Source organism: Hippocampus zosterae, chromosome 15 (genome assembly GCF_025434085.1).
Source record: "Hippocampus zosterae strain Florida chromosome 15, ASM2543408v3, whole genome shotgun sequence".
Classification (NCBI taxonomy): domain Eukaryota; kingdom Metazoa; phylum Chordata; class Actinopteri; order Syngnathiformes; family Syngnathidae; genus Hippocampus; species Hippocampus zosterae.
In genome coordinates, this window is record NC_067465.1 from 2,966,637 (window position 1) to 2,984,478 (window position 17,842).

General features: G+C 44.1%; 1 protein-coding gene across 1 annotated transcript; it reads left to right on the forward strand.

The window, feature by feature from the left end:
- Position 1: 1 nt before the first annotated feature.
- LOC127616385 (collagen alpha-4(IV) chain-like) lies at positions 2-16,889 on the forward strand. Its single transcript, XM_052087945.1, has 48 exons — positions 2-96; positions 255-338; positions 1,423-1,465; positions 4,012-4,083; positions 5,079-5,213; positions 5,288-5,332; positions 5,424-5,540; positions 6,147-6,212; positions 6,305-6,340; positions 6,610-6,672; positions 6,759-6,794; positions 6,899-6,940; positions 7,028-7,111; positions 7,189-7,233; positions 7,318-7,389; positions 7,783-7,827; positions 7,905-7,958; positions 8,107-8,170; positions 8,381-8,485; positions 8,606-8,764; positions 8,854-8,862; positions 8,949-9,038; positions 9,122-9,273; positions 9,556-9,628; positions 9,708-9,814; positions 9,931-10,114; positions 10,206-10,277; positions 10,364-10,471; positions 10,556-10,774; positions 10,836-10,997; positions 11,091-11,258; positions 11,377-11,520; positions 11,675-11,785; positions 11,892-12,070; positions 12,306-12,369; positions 12,482-12,556; positions 12,981-13,088; positions 13,183-13,290; positions 13,466-13,537; positions 13,627-13,755; positions 13,960-14,070; positions 14,135-14,290; positions 14,372-14,479; positions 14,585-14,722; positions 14,948-15,064; positions 15,287-15,475; positions 15,729-16,012; positions 16,302-16,889. The coding sequence occupies exons 2-48, from the start codon at positions 286-288 to the stop codon at positions 16,557-16,559; spliced, it is 5,031 nt and encodes a 1,676-aa protein (XP_051943905.1). The 5' UTR covers positions 2-96; positions 255-285; the 3' UTR covers positions 16,560-16,889.
- Positions 16,890-17,842: the final 953 nt, after the last annotated feature.

A 17,842-nucleotide genomic window follows, 5' to 3' on the forward strand; every position in this document is an offset into this window, starting at 1 on the left:
CATCTGGCGGCGAGACTTTTTTACTTTTCAGCAGTTAGACTGCATCTTGTTGTGCCATCGTTCTGCCTACAATGACTTTGGGCGTCTAAATTTGGGGTAAGCATGATGAACTTTTTTTTTGTCACTGGTTAAAATGGGGACTGCTGAGGTGAAGGGAGCGACATTTTATAACTTTGTTTTATTTCTTGTGCTGCACCGAAGAAGGCTTTCAGGATTCTATTAATTATGTGGTTCATACATTGTATCTGTCACAGGTGCAAGTGTTGAGTTCACTGACGTGTTCAGATGGTGGCCAACATGAGTTCCTCGTGTGCAGCTTTTACATGGTGTGCAATCAGGTGAGTACTCATATTCAAACTTTTTATGTCACATAGAAATCTAATTTTTGGAAGAACCACATGACCATGTAAACAATGTTGTGTCTGAATTATTCATTCATTTAGTGTTATCTTCATTCAAACCAATTGTTTTCATTTCAAAAATAAGTCGCAAGTGAAACCCAAACTTTTTCTGTTCCCAACCGTTGACACTTACAATCACACCTAGGGGAAATTTCGAATGTTCAATTAGCCCGCTGGGCAGCATGTTAGCAGTTTGCATGTTGTCCTCGTACCTGCGTGGGTTTTCTCCGGGTACACTGCTTTCCTCACGCATTCCAAATTCCAGACTTCACACAGGAAGTCCGGGGCCTGGAATCGAACCCTGCAGCTCTGGACTGTGAGGCGGATGTGCTAACCACTCATTCACACATATATACAGTATATATATATATATATATATATATATATATATAGAGAGAGAGAGAGAGAGAGAGAGAGAGCCCGGTAAAAACGATTTGTTCAAGTACTACAACTTTTATTTTGAAAGAATGATTGGTAACAAATTGCTTGCGATAGCTCAACGTTTTTAGAAGTGAACTCAATTGGCAATTTTGATATTTTAGCAAGAAGCATCAAGTCGATGCGCATACTTTGCTTTGGCGGGCCACATAAAATGATCTGGCGAGTCAGATCTGACCCCGGGGCCTTGAGTTTGACACCTGTGCCTTTTAAACTGTATCACAACCATCCTAAACACACTTCTCTAATGTTTATGCAGGCGATCAACACATCTGTACACTTGTAATTTTACGGGCTGGATCAACAGCAAATAGGCCCTTCTACAGTCTACTGTTTGAATAGCTCTTTGCCCAAAGGCTATCTAATCCATTTCGATTTTTTCATCCATTCAATCATGCATCCAGATGGCAGTGGGTAGAGTGTGGGTGTTCAATGTGAGGCAGATGTGGCCAACACAACCAACTGGGTTTCCTCAGTTTCAAAAGATGTTCAAAATAACTCAAGGATGATCAGTTGTCTTGGATTCTATTGGCAGTAAGATATACTGTGCATTCATTTGAATTGCAATCTATTATCTTTGCAGGTGGATCCTCGTCCTGCTCGTCGCTGCGCAGCAGCTTGATGCAGTAAGAATTACCCTGCTCTCATTTCCTGTAACCGCTGCCTGTAAATGCAAATTCCTCACCAATGGAACGGCTGCACTACGACGACAGCCCGCTATAAATCTGACACAATGCTATGACTCTTTAATTGTACCACGCTGCACTCTAATGTCTTTACAGTTTTCTGTCACCGAGTAGGAATATATTATAGTCGCCTTGCAATGTATCATAATCTCGAATAGCGACCTGCGCGGGGTTGGGGAGGTGAGGGGGGATAACCCAACCACCAGTCAGTTTTTCTTTCGTAATCTCTCCTCAATGATGTCATCTACATTTATGTTTGTAAAGCATCTCCGTGACAGATGTTGCAAGTCAGTTTTAATGTACGACATAAACTTTATTTCTGTGTTATGGCTGGATTTTTATAAACCAGGCCATGCAGTGAGGGCAGCTGTGCAATGAGAGCAAGCATAAACAACTTGAAGCATCCACGGAACTTTCCAAATGTGTCGCTACACTATCAAGCCGTGCAATTGATTCACTCACAATCTTATCAACCGGCGACATGAAATGAAAACCTTTTCCGGGAACTCATTTCGTTATGCCGAAAACAAGGCCTTGGACAGTTTTAGCACCAAGCCTTGAGATAGATACGTGTGACCCAAGTTTTTTCCAGATAGGCGCTTAGAGTTACATCTGTGTGGACTGCAACTGATTTCAGATGAACCGCCAAAGATTTATTGTGTGTCAAATCAAGGCAAAGGGTGGTAATGGTGGGAATCTTGAAACTGTAAAACGGTTACATGCCATACTGAATGTGGGTGTGTTTATTATGCAACGGGACTGTCAGGTCCATCAATTTCAGACATAAAACACAGGGCGGCCCGGTAGTCCAGTGGTTAGCACGTCGGCTTCACAGTGCGGAGGTGCCCGGTTCGATTCCAGCTCCGGCCTCCCTGTGTGGAGTTTGCATGTTCTCCCCGGGCCTGCGTGGGTTTTCTCCGGGTGCTCCGGTTTCCTCCCACATTCCAAAAACATGCGTGGCAGGCTGATTGAACACTCTAAATTGTCCCTAGGTGTGAGTGTGAGTGTGAATGGTTGTTCGTTTCTGTGTGCCCTGCGATTGGCTGGCAACCGATTTAGGGTGTCCCCCGCCTACTGCCCGGAGATAGGCTCCAGCACCCCCCACGACCCTAGTGAGGATCAAGCGGTTCGGAAAATGGATGGATGGATGGATGGACATAAAACACAAGGAGGAGACAGGAGACTCAATTCTGGTCTGCATGTCACCCAAGGATCTCCCCGCTCGCCCGCTCATTTATTGGGAATCTAATACATGGCTGTGTCCAACCCTGTTGAAGACACACTGAACTTGTTTGACTGTGTGTGTGTAGGTGAGTGAAAATTACATACAGGAGTGCAATCATTACAGAAACACCAAGTTGCAGCTGGTGTTGACAGTTCCGTCCACGTCCGACCTTGTTCCTGTTTAGTCTTAATACTGGAAGGAGCTTGAAACTGTCCTGGGAGCTGTCTATGTGCTTATCGCGTCTGCGCAGGTTGCCATTCAAGTTCATGGGACCATCTTGAAACAGGATAAGTAGAAGGAACAAAAAAACCGTACAAAGGTCAGAGGGTGCCTTGTACCTGTACCTGCATAAAAATGCGCTTTCCCTTTTTTCTGGACAATTGGTGAAATATCATTCGTTTATTGATGTCAGGCAGGCTTTTCATAGTTTTTGAAAAGATCTGTAGTTCATAATTCGATGTAAACAATTCCGATGAGAATATTATTGGCCCGTATTGTAAATTTACTTGGAAAATTTTACTTTGTACTGTATGTATGTTTGAAATTATAATAAAGAAGAAGCTGGAGCTTTGAATGGGTCAGTAATAAGACATTATACAGTAATGGGCAAGAAATAGTGATACAAAAATGACTCTCTGTGACTCGCCTCCACCAAGGCCACTGTGTGAAACACTGAAAAATGAATTCTTACATCCTCACCAAACTCGAGTGGCTTTTTCCTTTGCCTTCCTTCGAAGGTTTTGGCATTTGGCCATTAAAACAACAAAGCGAGTGTTAGCCTGAGGCTGCTTGATTTTAGTCACTGCAGTAAATATTCAATTAATTCAATTAATGGCACAGCTCATGACCGCAAAGGAATATGTGAGATCGGTTTCACTTTCTCGTGTATAAACTCCTCCAAATATTTTGTGCTTTTGGCAAAACATTTCTCCGTATTTGTGGGAACCGTTTTGCCTTCGGAGGTGTCGAGTGGGTTGTCTGCAGCCTCTGAAACTATTTGGGGAAAGATAAAGCTTCCGCAGCTCTCATCAAGGTCAGGGTCCTTATTTGGCCATTCGCTTCACCGACGACCTGTTGGAGGTATTTCTGCAGAAGCTGTCGACCGAGAGAGGAACGGCCCAAACATGAACTTTATGTGAGGCCTCTGCCTGATGCACTCTGGCCATGTTGTTTGCATGATCCTCGCACAAAAACATTCTGTCTCTTCATCTTACTCATTAGTAGCTTCTAATTGAGATGTATTTTTGTTGTCCTTTTTCAGGGGAATTTTGAGGGTCCATGTGAAGGGAGAAACTGCTCCGTATGTCAATGCCTACCTGCCAAAGGTGCACGGGTAAGAAGTGTCTCATAAACTTAGTTAATCAGTAAGTAAATATGTCAAACTGAGGAAAATGAATATTCACCACTCAGTCGGCTCCTGCGACATTGTTTCATTAGCTCAAGATATTTGTTGAAAGTAGACGACTAAACGATCCTTTGGGAAACTTGTAATCTTTTGTGCCGGTCCTGCTAATAGAAACGTGCGTCTCAGGCAATGACGCAAATTCTCGTTGACAAAAAATGTTGACATTTAATATTTATTCTACACATTTTGACAGTATTGTAAAACGTTAAGTCATGTGTGTCCTGCTGCAGAAACCATATTAAAACAAAAAATATATATTTCCCTCTACAATCTTTTTTCCATTTTCAAACATTTTTGAAAAATCTCCAGGGAGCCACTAGGGCGGCGCTAAAGAACCGGGGGTTGCCAACTCCTGACCAAGTAGAACAACCATCAATCGATTTTTTGACACCAGTGTTTCCTAGCTTGTCGTTACCGACACTCAAATCCATGTTTATTTTATTTTATTTTATTTTTTACAATGTGTGTGTGGAACTAATTTTAAGTACTATAAAATAAATTGGACAATTTAGCAAAATAGGGCGGCCCGGTAGTGCAGTGGTTAGCACGTCGGCTTCACAGTGCAGAGGTACCGGGTTCGATTCCAGCTCCGGCCTCCCTGTGTGGAGTTTGCATGTTCTCCCCGGGCCTGTGTGGGTTTTCTGCGGGTGCTCCGGTTTCCTCCCACATTCCAAAAACATGCGTGGCAGGCTGATTGAACACTCTAAATTGTCCCTAGGTGTGAGTGTGAGTGTGAGTGGTTGTTCGTTTCTGTGTGCCCTGCGATTGGCTGGCAACCGATTCAGGGTGTCCCCCGCCTTCTGCCTGGAGACAGCTGGGATAGGCTCCAGCACCCCCCGCGACCCTAGTGAGGATCAAGCGGCTTGGAAGATGAATGAATTTAGCAAAATATACTCCACCAGGGTGACCCATTTTCTTTGCAGGGACTGCCGGGTAAAACAGGCAAGCAAGGACCTCGCGGGCCAATGGGACAATTAGGCAGAGATGGGCCGCCTGGAGAGAAAGGCAGGCTGGGCTCACAGGGAGCGCCAGGCCCAGAAGGCCCTAAAGGAGCTCGGGTAAACTTTTCAAGCAACTAGTTACAATATGGTCTGATGATAATTTTATTTTATTTTTTTGCTGAATATTTTAGGGCAACACTGGGAGTCCAGGTTTTTCTGGTCATGACGGTTTATTGGTAAGTGAAGATTGGTTCCGGAAACCCACTGCTGCCCCCCCCCCCCCTCCCTTCTTCTACAATCTTTCGAAGGTAAATATCATGTTTTTAGGGTCATCCTGGAGCAAGTGGTGAGCCTGGTTTGCCTGGGGTAGACGGTTGTGCGGGGGCTGCGGGTCAACCTGGCGTCCCTGGTATTCCTGGCCTGGATGGTCTGCATGGGCCACCTGTGAGTAGAGAATTACATTTGGAAATAAAGCAAGCTTTGCAAGAAGGAGGGGATGGGATTTGTTGTTGCTGACATACTGGCTACCAGTGTTTCCAATCTGGTGAACCTAACGCATTTGCAGTTTGGCATTTGTCCGGGTTTTCATTTATTTTATTTATTTGTTTGATATTCTCTGAAGAATACACTCACCTAGTTACTGTTTTGTGCTCCCCTTGGTGCCAAGGATCTGGAGGCACGGCATTTAGTCATCAGTAGTTCTTTGCTACTATCGTGTGGTAGATATAGGCAATTGCAATGTAGTATAAACCCTTGCAGCAGACAAAATCATATTATTCATTTTTGTTAAACCCCTTAACAATTTGGGATTTGCCAAAAAAATAAAAGTACAGTAATACTGCAAAAATCTGCAAACTGGTGAATCTGCTGGTGCAGAACCGTCAGGATGCAGTGATCCACAATATTCTATACACAATTAGCAAGTCTAACAAGTTCATTGCACTCATTCAAAATCTCATTGTTTAATGCACTTGTGTATCAAATCATTGAAAACCTTTTACAGCTCAAATGCAATTTACAGCATGAAGTAATAGTTTCTCTCCTTGTCAGGGGTTTCCTGGACCAAAAGGACTTAAGGGAGAACCCTCATACACCGATTCCCTTCCTGGACTTCCTGTAAGAATCCCTTCTTGTAAGATCGTGTATTCATCACTAGTTCCATTCACGTGAATCGTTATTTATTTTACTTATTTTTTTTCTTCTTGCAGGGAGATCCCGGTCGACCAGGGGATCCGGGTCAACCTGTATATTTATTTACTTGAAATATTGATGGTACAATGGAAACTCTCAAGTTGATGAATGTGAAGGATTCGGACAATCTCCAACATCTTCAGTAAAATGTGATTTAAAACAAAGTCCCTTTGGGGAACGACCACATTGTATGCCAGACTTTGGAGATTCCATTGTTCATCGTTATCTCTCACCTGTGTGATAATAAAATACAATAAGAACCGATTTTTGGACAATCTTGCTCCCTCTTACCAACAATATACATTCACTTCTATCCATTCAGGGCCCAATAGGAGTCAACGGACCGAAAGGCCATAATGGGGCTCCAGGCTCACCTGGAAATCCGGTGAATATGCCGTATTGAACATAATAACTACAACACAAATCCCACTGCCATTTAGTCATCATGAATATCACTGTCGCTCCACTCAGGGCTCGAGAGGCGATAAAGGTGTCCGAGGACCACCAGTGAGTAATTTGTTATGCAGTCATTGCATGTTAAAACGCTTGCAATAGGGAATAATAATCCACATGAAGCAAATCGGGTCAAACGAAAATGTGTGTTATTGCAGGGTGACCCTGGAAGACCAGAGCCAGGCACAAAAGGAGACGATGTGAGAGCACAAATCTATTAAAGAAGATGTGTTTGTGAATGTGTGGTGAAGGCATCTTCACCACTTTTCTTCCATGTACTTTTCCAGGGTGAACAAGGCCCACCCGGTCCACAAGGACCAGAAGAAGTCATTGAGTTTCCCCCAGATTTCCTCCCACCCAAAGGTTACAAGGTGTGGACCATTGTATTTCATTTGAATCAATTTCGCTTCAACCGTATCGATCCTTCCTTTGTTTGGATGAATTTCAGGGAGACAGAGGACATCCTGGACTATGTGGACCAAAGGGCCAGCCAGTGAGTTAGAATCTTCTGGCACAGCCAGAAAAATGTGACTTTGTAATTATGACCTGATTTTATTTATTTATTTATTTTTTAAAGGGTGGTCGAGGAGACACCTTCGGTCAAGGAATGAAAGGAGAGGAAGGAATTCCTGGGTTTCCTGGATTGCGGGCAAGTCATTTACAATATCTACAGGAGGAAATTAGCTTCATGCTAATATACTGTACAATAGGAAACGCCAGAGACAGACTTATGGAAATTAGCATTACTACCATTACTTTAGCATGGAAAGACATATATTCACTCTGCTTGTGGGTTTTAGAGTTTAGCTGGAGCTTTAGTCTAATTTGGTGACGCTAAAGAGACTACATGGCGTCTGCCATCAAGCTCAGACATGCACAACAGAGGAGGCAGCACAGTTAGTGTAAGATGTGGCGCTTATAAACTAGAGCAAAGCAAAAAAGTTCTGATTTGTTGGGGTATTCTTTTAGTGTGAGCAGCTCGTATACTCAATTCACCGGATTTAATAATATTCTTACATTCGCATGTTGTCCCTCTTTTTAGGGTTTTCCGGGGTCACCTGGTACTTCAGGACCAGTGGGACCTGAGGTACAACCAGAAATAAACAAGAAACAAAATCCAGATTGTACTTTAAAGTTGGTCAACTTATATATGTTGATATTCAGGGTTTACCAGGCGAGAGGGGGCTTCCAGGTCTCATTGGAACACTTGGACCAAAGGTCAGCATGCCTTGGGAATGTTATTTTTATTTTTATTTTAATTCAGCAGCTTGCAGGCTTCTATTTTCGATGTTGATGTGCTCTGAGAGGCGATTCAATGAAAAATAAACTGTACCGTAAATATTTTGCCTTTTGTCACATTTAACAGGGCTACCTTGGCGATCCAGGTCTCCCTGGTCCCTCACAGTATTTGAAAGGGTCTGCTCTCAGAGGTGAGATTCGAACAAACAAAAACAAATATGTAAGGTTCAGTGAAAACTCTCAATTATCCACAGCTGGGAATGTGAGGGTCAATGGTTGGTTGTCTGTATTTGCTCTGTGATTGACTAGCGACCATTCCTGATTGGACCTCACCCGTCACCCTAAATTGGCCGGGATAGACTTGGACTCACATTTTAATACACATTGTATTATATCCACAGGAGCAAAAGGTGAAAAAGGCTATCCGGGAAATCCCGGACTACCGGGTGACCCAGGATTAATGGGCATGCGGGGACCTCCTGGCCCAAAAGGACTGACATATACAGGTTAGAAATTTCTACTTGGTAAAATTTCCCCTGCATGATTTAGAAAGAGGATCGATTAAAATGTCTCTCACACCTGATTGTTTTTTCTTTAACTCTGTACAACCTCTTCTTACTGCCTAGATGGACAGAGTGTGCCTGGTCCAAGGGGACCCCCAGGTCCCAAGGGCTTTAAGGGAGAGCCAGGGAGATTCAACGATTTAATCAATCCTCTCCCGGGACCAAAGGGAAGAAAAGGAATCCACGGGATTAAAGGTGTCATCGGACTTCCTGGTCCTCCAGGTATAAAACACCTTCGGGTCATATTTTGTAAGTTGTGTTTTGAAGATCACACCATCTAACGCAGTGTGCTTTGTGTGTGATCTATTCAGGATGCGGTGGTATGTATGATGCCCTTATTTGAAACAACTCCAACACCAATGTGTCTATGTTGAAATGACAGTGCCTTACATTTTTGATTCCATAGATTATATTTGTGAGCCTGGTCAACCAGGAGACCCAGGTGATAGAGGACCTCTAGGACATCCTGGAAACAAAGGCGTCAAAGGATACAAAGGTTTCTAAATGCTCGAACGGAGAAACAAATATTTGCACGATACTAGCATATTGACTAACCCATTTTCCCGATGATCCCCGCAGGCTGCGAAGGCGGATGTAAATGTCAGTTGGTTCCAGGAGCGCCTGGTCCCCCTGGTCAGCCTGGTTTTCCAGGACCTCCAGGATTCCCGGGAACTCCAGGGATGAAAGGGGACGCAGGACTAAAAGGAGAAGAGGGTCCCACAGGGCCACATGTGAGGGCAATTGGGATAATCACTAGTATAGTGATCAATATTTTAATTACCTGAGAATAAACACTGAACTGCCTTACACTGAGTGAAGTTTTGGTGTGACAATATTTGATAATGATGGTGATGATGATGATGATGATGATGATTATGAAGGGAGATGGGAATATACCGGTACACTGGTTGGTGATCCCCCCCCCAAAAAAAAAACCATTGCATGTTTTTTAGTTTACTTTGTTTGTGCTGCAACCAAGTCTTGATATGTTTTCTTTCTGTGTGAAATTGCAGGGGTTTCAAGGAAATGTGGGTTCAAAAGGAGTAAAAGGACAAAAGGGGGATGGTTTTGTGGCAACAGTTAAAGGTGAGTAGACCCAAAGTTATTGAAAACCACTCATAGTCTGTCTAAAAAAAAATCTGACTTTTTTTTTCATGACGAAAAGGTGAAAAGGGAAACCAAGGAGAACCTGGACATCCTGGTTCTCCTGGACAAGTGGGTAAACCAGGACTTGATGGTCCTCCTGGGCTGACAGGAGACCCTGGACCAGCAGTAAGTACCAGTAGTATTTTTTTAATACTGTAAATAGACATGACTTTACCACATTATGGTGCATAATGACGAAAGATGACATTTATTTTAAATTGCTACTTCACACATTTTCTTAGGGTGCCAGTTATGGAGGTAGACCAGGTCCCAAAGGAGACCCGGGTATGGTTGGTCCTAAAGGTTTTCCGGGCATTCTGGGGCTCCCAGGTCCTGGTTTCCCTGGCAGCCATGGTCCAACAGGACCAAAAGGAGACCAGGGGTATCCGGGCCCTCCAGGAATTCCCGGGCGAAAAGGCCCACCAGGTTGAATACTTTTAATTCATTGCATCAAATTTTCAAATTTATAGGAACATTTTTATAATTCAGAAATCCTCTTATAACTGTATGTCATTAGGTGACACGGAACTATGTTGTCATGACAATGTGACGGGATCACCTGGTGTCAAGGGAGAACCTGGGTCACCCGGTAAGACATTGGACAGGACCTACCCACCCATATAACTGCTTGACATTATTAGTTCTTCATGTATTTCTTCATTTTAAACTTAATAGGGATTCCAGGTGAGCCAGGTAGGGATGGAATCCCGGGAGCTTCAGGACTACCAGGACCGAAAGGCATTACGGGAGATGATGGTGGAATCGGAGCGATTGGACCTGCAGGTTGTCAGGCAGAATTTATCATTTAAAATTACTGATAAATGCTTATAGATATTTTAGCTAGGTAGCATTTTGTATTTCTAATAGGGCCACGCGGTATAAATGGAGATCAAGGTGACCATGGTTTTAGTGGAAAAAGCATCGATGGTCCTCCTGGCATTCCCGGACTACCGGGACCACCAGGAAGGAAAGGTTCCACTGGAGATGTGCTTCATGCTTTGCCTGGTCCTCCCGGCCAGCCTGGCCAACCTGGACTTAGAGGCAGAAAAGGAATTCCTGGCCATCCAGGAAGCCCAGGGCTTCCAGGTTAGGACATATTCCAAACAGTAGCCTAGTCAGTGTCTCAAACAGTTGACAACATTCACAGGTGAACAAGGACCACCTGGATGGCCAGGTCGAAAAGGAGAACAAGGGTTTGATGGTGACCGTGGAGCTACTGGACCTCAAGGCCCGCCATGTACAATATGTGAGTCAACAGGACCTCCTGGACCCCCCGGTCCTCCAGGAAAACCTGGACCAAGTGTGCCAGGTGAGGATGCAGCAGAATATCACCCAATCATAGATGTGGTTTGATTTCTCTCAAGTTCAAGTGAACATTCCTTCACAATCTTTCACCCTAAAGGCATTCCTGGTCCAAGGGGCTCAAGGGGAGATACAGGCCTACCCGGTTTTGGCCCTGTGGGAGCACCGGGTCTCCCTGGTCTTCCTGGTACACCAGGCCCAGCAGGGCCAAGAGGCTCTGCTGGTCCTCCGGGAGATTTGGGGAATGACGGTTGGCCGGGACAGAAAGGTGAGCCATGTCAAGTCTACAAATGAAAATCAAAAGGAAGCAAACTATTCAGTCAGAACGAAGTACTTATGTAGCTGGTCTTGCTGAAATGGTAATGCTTTTCTGATTTATTGTTCAGGTGAGTTGGGATTCCCTGGCAGGGATGGGGCCACAGGCTTGCCAGGCCCTCCAGGGCCTCCAGGTCCAAGAGGCATACAGGGGGAAAGAGGCTTTAATGGTCCACCAGGTGTCATGGGAGAACCAGGATATCCTGGTATTAAAGGTATTTATGACGTTAAATATTTCACTTCACTTACTGTTGACTTTATTGTGCCTAATGGTTTGGAAACTCCAACGTCCATTCAAGTGAACAATAGTGGCTACTTTTGTGTATGAACCATACTGTAATCTATATAATCCCCAACTGTGGCATTCAGGAATACCTGGTCCCAGAGGATTACCTGGAGAATCAAAACTTGTGTCTTTAAAAAAGGGAGAACCAGGACAACCAGGCAGAAGAGGACAGCCTGGTCTACCTGGACCAATAGGCAACTGAGCGATTCACTCACAAAATTAGATATTGATGAATATATTATTGCTCATATTATGGCAAAACAACTTTTGATTAGCTCATCTTTTAATTATTTTCTTTAGGTTTAAAGGGTCAAAGAGGAGGGCAAGGTGATCCGGGACCAGATAGTTTCCCTGGTTCACCTGGATTTAAAGGTGATGCTGGTGTACCAGGCAGACATGGGATACCTGGAGATTCCGGGCACCCTGGGTTGAAAGGTTTTCCTGGACCCCGGGGATACCGTGGAAATGATGGAGATCCGGTACGACTCTAATCCTAATAATTATGTTATGCTGCCAGTTTCCTTAATACTGTATGTTAGTAATCATTGTAAATACTGTATTTGGCTAAATCAGAATAAAATATTTTGGTAAATGCCGCACCTCATGTATTGGCGTTCCGTGTCTTTGGCCAGTGGCTGTACCAACGTGTTGTCCGCTTGCCAGAGCTGAATTTCAACAAAACATATTCATAGAAATAAAAAATGTGTTTTGTAGGGAGAACCAGGACCCAGGGGACAGCCGGGAATACCGGGGAATCCAGGATTTCCAGGTGCCAAAGGTACATCCAAATCCATAAAATGTATTTCACCAAATGTGATCAAGGAAAAGAATCTTTATTCTCTGGATTATCATATGGCTACTTGAACTACCTCAATCAAATACTTTTCTAGGTGAACCGGGAGACTCTGTTGGACAAACTGGAAGCCCAGGACCAAAAGGAGTTAAAGGAGAGGAAGGATTCAGTGGTAAATTAAGAGTGTAGTCGTCTGTCGGCATTGATAAATTGTTTGCCGCTTTCTTTGATCATCTTAGACCTCTTTATTTTTTTTCCCAACAATGTAACATTTCATATAAAACAAGAATGTCGATCCACATCCGTATTTGTCCACATTAGTGTCACTACTGCATCGTGATTAGAATTTTATACCACCTGATAGACAAACTGGAATTTCTGCTCACATTTACACCGATGAACAATTGGGTGTCTTCAACTGACCAAACAGAAAGGGCAGAACCATAGATGCGATTTGAACCCCTAACCTCCTAATTGTTAGTCACAAGTGCTAATGACTACCACACCATTCTGCAACCACTACCCAATCTAATTACATAGTGTAAGCAAGCAACCTACAGGATGCGGTCTAACATCTTCCCGTTTCTTTAATCCAGCACTGATTGGGGATCCAGGGGATCCAGGTGATCCAGGTCCAAGGGGATACTCAGGAGTGCCTGGACTGCCGGGTGTTCCTGGTGAACCAGGAAGACATGGTGGACCGGGTGATTTTTAATGGCTGCTTTCTTTGTGAAATACTTTCAAATTCAGAGTAATTGTGGATGTTGGAGTCTCTTCTTTATGATTTTTTCTTGATAGGTTTTCCTGGGCTTATTGGCCCACCGGGTCATCCAGGGGTTCCAGGTGTTCAAGGTGATTGTGGGTATGCAGGCCCCCTGGGTCCACCGGGCCCATTTGGACCTCCAGGTACTGAGGTTTTCTTTTGAAGCAACAGGAAAAAAAATAATTATCACACGGGATGCTGTATATTGTGACGGCTATGTATCGTTTTTGGTATTTTAAGATTTTGATAATCCAGATTTTATATATTTACTTTTTACAATGACAATGATATTAATAATGCTATTAATTCATTTATCAGGACTGCCGGGGCCACCCGGTCTTTCTGGACTGCATGGTCTCAGGGGACCAAAAGGGATGAAAGGAGCAAGTGGTAAAGACATTTAAAAATGTGCTTTTTACTCTTCATTTATTTGGTTAAGTCATTAATTTAAAAAATCTATTCATTTGTTATTGTTTAAGGAGTCACTGTCCTAGGCCGTCCAGGACCAGATGGCTTTCCGGGAGCCAAAGGTTCCAGGGGACTTCCGGGGCCTCCTGGACTATCATATCCTGGGCTAAAAGGCATAATGGGTCCACCAGGTGACTCAGGTATGAAATACCTCAGACAACTCCATTGCATCATGAAAACCGATAATCTGAGAACCGCAGCAGTATTCAGATGTTTAGTTATGGGAATCATGGGGTAACTGGGTTTTAGTCCTCAAGGAAACCTGAAATATTCAATGGGAATTAGTCTTTTATAATTGCATAAACATGTTGAATTAATATTCCTACTGTGTATTCTTCCATTAGGTCCACCCGGTTCTCCAGGTGAACCAGGTTTTCCTGGGTGGAGAGAATGTGACAAACCTTTGCCGGGACCTGTTGGAGATCAAGGATCTGAAGGGGCTCCTGGGCCACAAGGTCTGAACATGTCCTCCTCAAATGCAATGTCCTTTTTATTTCCTGTTCTACTTTTCCTATTTAGGGCCCCCTGGGCCGAAAGGGGAACCGGGCAGCCTCTTTTTCCACAAAGGAGATCAGGGGCCAACCGGCCTACCTGGGCCTCCAGGCCCGAAGGGAAACAAGGGCTATCCAGGAAATGCAGGGCCTTCATCATATTCAGGGATTCCAGGACCAAAAGGTAAAATCACCTGATTAAACTATGATTCAAAACTGTCATTATTATTGTGAGATAAATCTCATTCTTAATGCACATTTTCAGGTGAGCGAGGCCTTCCTGGTTCCAGGGGTTTACAGGGAGTTCAAGGACAGAGAGGTGATCCTGGGCCTTGTGGGAGCAAAGGAATATACGGCCCACCTGGAGACATTGGTGAGTGGTCCAACAACTTTAAGATGCGCTAAATGCCTGTTTAGGTGTCTTCAAACAGTGAAGCAGGCACACACTGCTCACTGGGAATAACCATGTCATGTAAAGGTGCAAAGGGCGATCGTGGTGATTCTATTTCTGAACCCGTACGGAGGGCTCCAGATGGGCCCCCAGGACCACCTGGTTACCCGGGACCCATTGGGTTGCCAGGTGCTGTGGGTTCACCTGGGCGTTACGGACCAAAAGGCAAGAAACTCTTGTATTTATTTCAATGTGTTTGTCCGCATGTCCCTGTATATACTGTATCCATGTCGAGTTCCATTCATAATTGCGTTATGTTTTGTTCACCCCTGCTCACCCGCAACCCGAATGAAAGCGCTACAGAAAACAGACCATAGAGTTATTTGGCCAGAGTGATGGTCAGTACTCAACTGAGAACCATTCGCGTTTCTCTTCCCTTTTCGGCTCCAGGATCAAAGGGTCCAACAGGTTCTCGGGGCAACGCCGGACCTCCAGGTCCTCCTGGTATTGATGGTCCTATTGGTGAAAAAGGAGATTTGGGTGAGCCAGGATTTGTTGGGCCACAAGGTGAGTGAAAACCTCATAATTCATTCAGGTTTTGCGTATTGGAGCTGATATTAGGAATAGATCATGAAGATGCCACCAAAGACCTGCTTATGTTAGTAATATAGTCATTGATTTTTAGGAAGTATGTTGAAGAGAGTTTTCTGCACCTCTGTATTTTCTTTCTTTTTGTATTTTCTTTCTTTTGAATTTTGTCCACTCTTTGCATCGCTGACCACTCTTCAGGCAGCCCAGGTGCACGTGGTGACCCAGGCGAGCCAGGTTATACGAGGACATCAAGCTCAGGGTTCCTGTTGGTTCTTCACAGCCAGTCAGTTCAAGTGCCTCATTGCCCCGACGGCACCAGCCAGCTTTGGGTGGGCTACAGTCTGGCCTACTTGGAGGGACAGGAGAAGGCTCACACACAAGACCTTGGTGGGTAAAACTGGGCAAGACCGACACTTGCGGCGGCTAAAATGTGATTTTTGGTATACCGTTACAAAGTACATTGCACGACTGAAAGGTCAGAACTGTTCTCTCAAATCCAAACCTAGCTTGTTAGCCCTTTTTATATTTGATAAGTCTTTACACAATGAGGATTTCTGCAAAACTAGTAAATGCTCGTATCATCAAATAAACCGTTTTGGATTGATCTGATCTATGATATTTCCTTCCCTTTTTTTTGTAGGTCAAGCTGGCTCTTGCTTGCCCGTGTTTTCCACCATGCCGTTCTCATACTGCAACAAAGCTGCCTGTCACTACTCCGCGCGGAACGACAAGTCCTACTGGCTCTCCACCACTGCGGCCATACCCATGATGCCGCTCTTTGGCCATGAGATCAGATCCCACATCAGCCGCTGTGTGGTGTGCGAGACACTTATGCCCGCTGTGGCTTTTCACAGTCAGGATTCATCAATTCCTCAATGCCCATCTGGCTGGAGGAGCCTGTGGACGGGCTTCTCCTTCCTCCTTGTACGTATAAAATGTACACATTGGGTCTTCATCCGCATATCATTAATTTTTTTAACGTTTTTATCCCTCTGAGAGGGCGTCCATTTTGCCATTCGCTGTCGACTGAAAATGACATCACAGTGGCTCAGGGCTCAAAAATGTCAAATATCAGGCATTTGGTCTTTTTTGTGTTGGACTGAAAAATAAATAAACTCATGTCATGTTGTTGTGTTTTTCCAATTGAAAATGAAAAGAGCAAAACAACGCACAAATTTGTCTTCATCTCGCTACTTTTATGTTATTTCACCAGCAAACAGGAGCAGGTGATGAGGGTGGCGGTCAATCTCTGACATCACCCGGCAGCTGCCTCAAGGACTTCCGAACCCATCCGATCATCGAGTGCCAGGGAGCGCGAGGTTCTTGTCACTACTTCGCCAACCTCTACAGCTTCTGGCTGACGGCCGTACGTCACGTAGATCAGTTTGTTCAAACGAAGCCCGGAACCATCAAAGCTGGCGAGGAGCAGCGACGGAAGGCCAGTCAGTGTCACGTCTGTTTCCGACAGTAGAGGAACTCTGGGAGATTTGGCCCAATGGTGGAAGAAGACATCTTTGGATTACCTGGTGCTCAAGTTATTTTTGTTTAAAAAAATGTAACTAAAAATAAAATGGTTCCATTGATTCCTTCATGTGGCACAAACTGATCAATTTCAAAAGCAGTCTTTTTTTTTTTCCATGGCAGGTTTCAAGTTAATATTTATTTCTTTCTCTTACCAAACCCAAGTGACAATCATAATACAGTCCTTTTTTTTCCTTCCCCAAACATGTATTTTTTTCTCCCCTTTTTACATTTTTCGAAATACGCAAAACAAGAGAACACTCAGTGCAATAAGACAGAGGACTCTGACAGTGCGGTGCTCTCTCTACCTTTTCACAGTGCACGTTTATACACACAAAAAGATTGTACATCATCGTTATTACATTTGCAAACTCGACCCCGCCTTCCCCATGTATTCAGGTTGCGGGGCAAAGTTAACGTTTTTAAACAATCAATTTTTTTTTGTTGTAATTTTTTTTTTATTTCAGCTTGCATACAGTGTAGCTATAGGCACGCACAAACACAGAGCTCACTCCCTTAGATACTCTCACACGCACCGGTACGACACAGAATCTGCAATGCCGATTGGCGCCACAGGAGGGGGTTACTGCACTTTCAACTGTGAGGGCTGTAGCTCATCCGTCCAACCCATACTATTTGGCAATGTGGACATTGCATTTTGATGTGCAAAAAGGGGGACCAATCGAGATGATAAAAGCAGGAGGCTGAGGTAGAGGGAGAGAGCAGAGGGGAGAAGGAACATTGTTACCAGCCTGATTGGATGTGATGGAACGATGATGGGCAGTGCAGTTTTCTTGGCTAAAACCTCAGAGATTTGGAGGCCTTTGTGCAACCCCTGGTCCTTATATTCTTTTTTTTTTTGAGCTGTTGCCATGACATAGGTCCTTGATGATGTCCGTAAAAGTTTTCAGCCAATCGCAATCTATCAAGGAACAAGCAATCGGGCAATGACCGGCATGTCACACACACAGCCAATCCCGAATGAAGCCTTGACTTCCCTGCCAAATAAAACGCACATGGCTCAGCTCGCTACTTGTCACGTTTTCAAAAATATATACTGTATATAAGTATCATCTTGAAAGATATTTCTTACGCAAGTGCATATGGCTATTATAATCTGCAGTAAAATCAAGACGTGTTCTAAAAGCTCAGGTGTTGATTGTACAGGCTGGTTGTGAGCATCAAGTATTTACACTGTATTCTGTTACTTGCAGTGTGCATGGCAAAATAAAG

What these genes read in the sequence shown, in the direction of transcription:
- LOC127616385 (XM_052087945.1), top strand. Translation starts at nt 286, where the DNA reads ATGGTGGCCAACATGAGTTCCTCGTGTGCAGCTTTTACATGGTGTGCA. An exon ending in CAGGCTCACCTGGAAATCCG is followed by an intron (nt 6,673 to 6,758) that starts GTGAATATGCCG and finishes CGCTCCACTCAG; the next exon opens with GGCTCGAGAGGCGATAAAGG. An exon ending in TTGGAACACTTGGACCAAAG is followed by an intron (nt 7,959 to 8,106) that starts GTCAGCATGCCT and finishes CACATTTAACAG; the next exon opens with GGCTACCTTGGCGATCCAGG.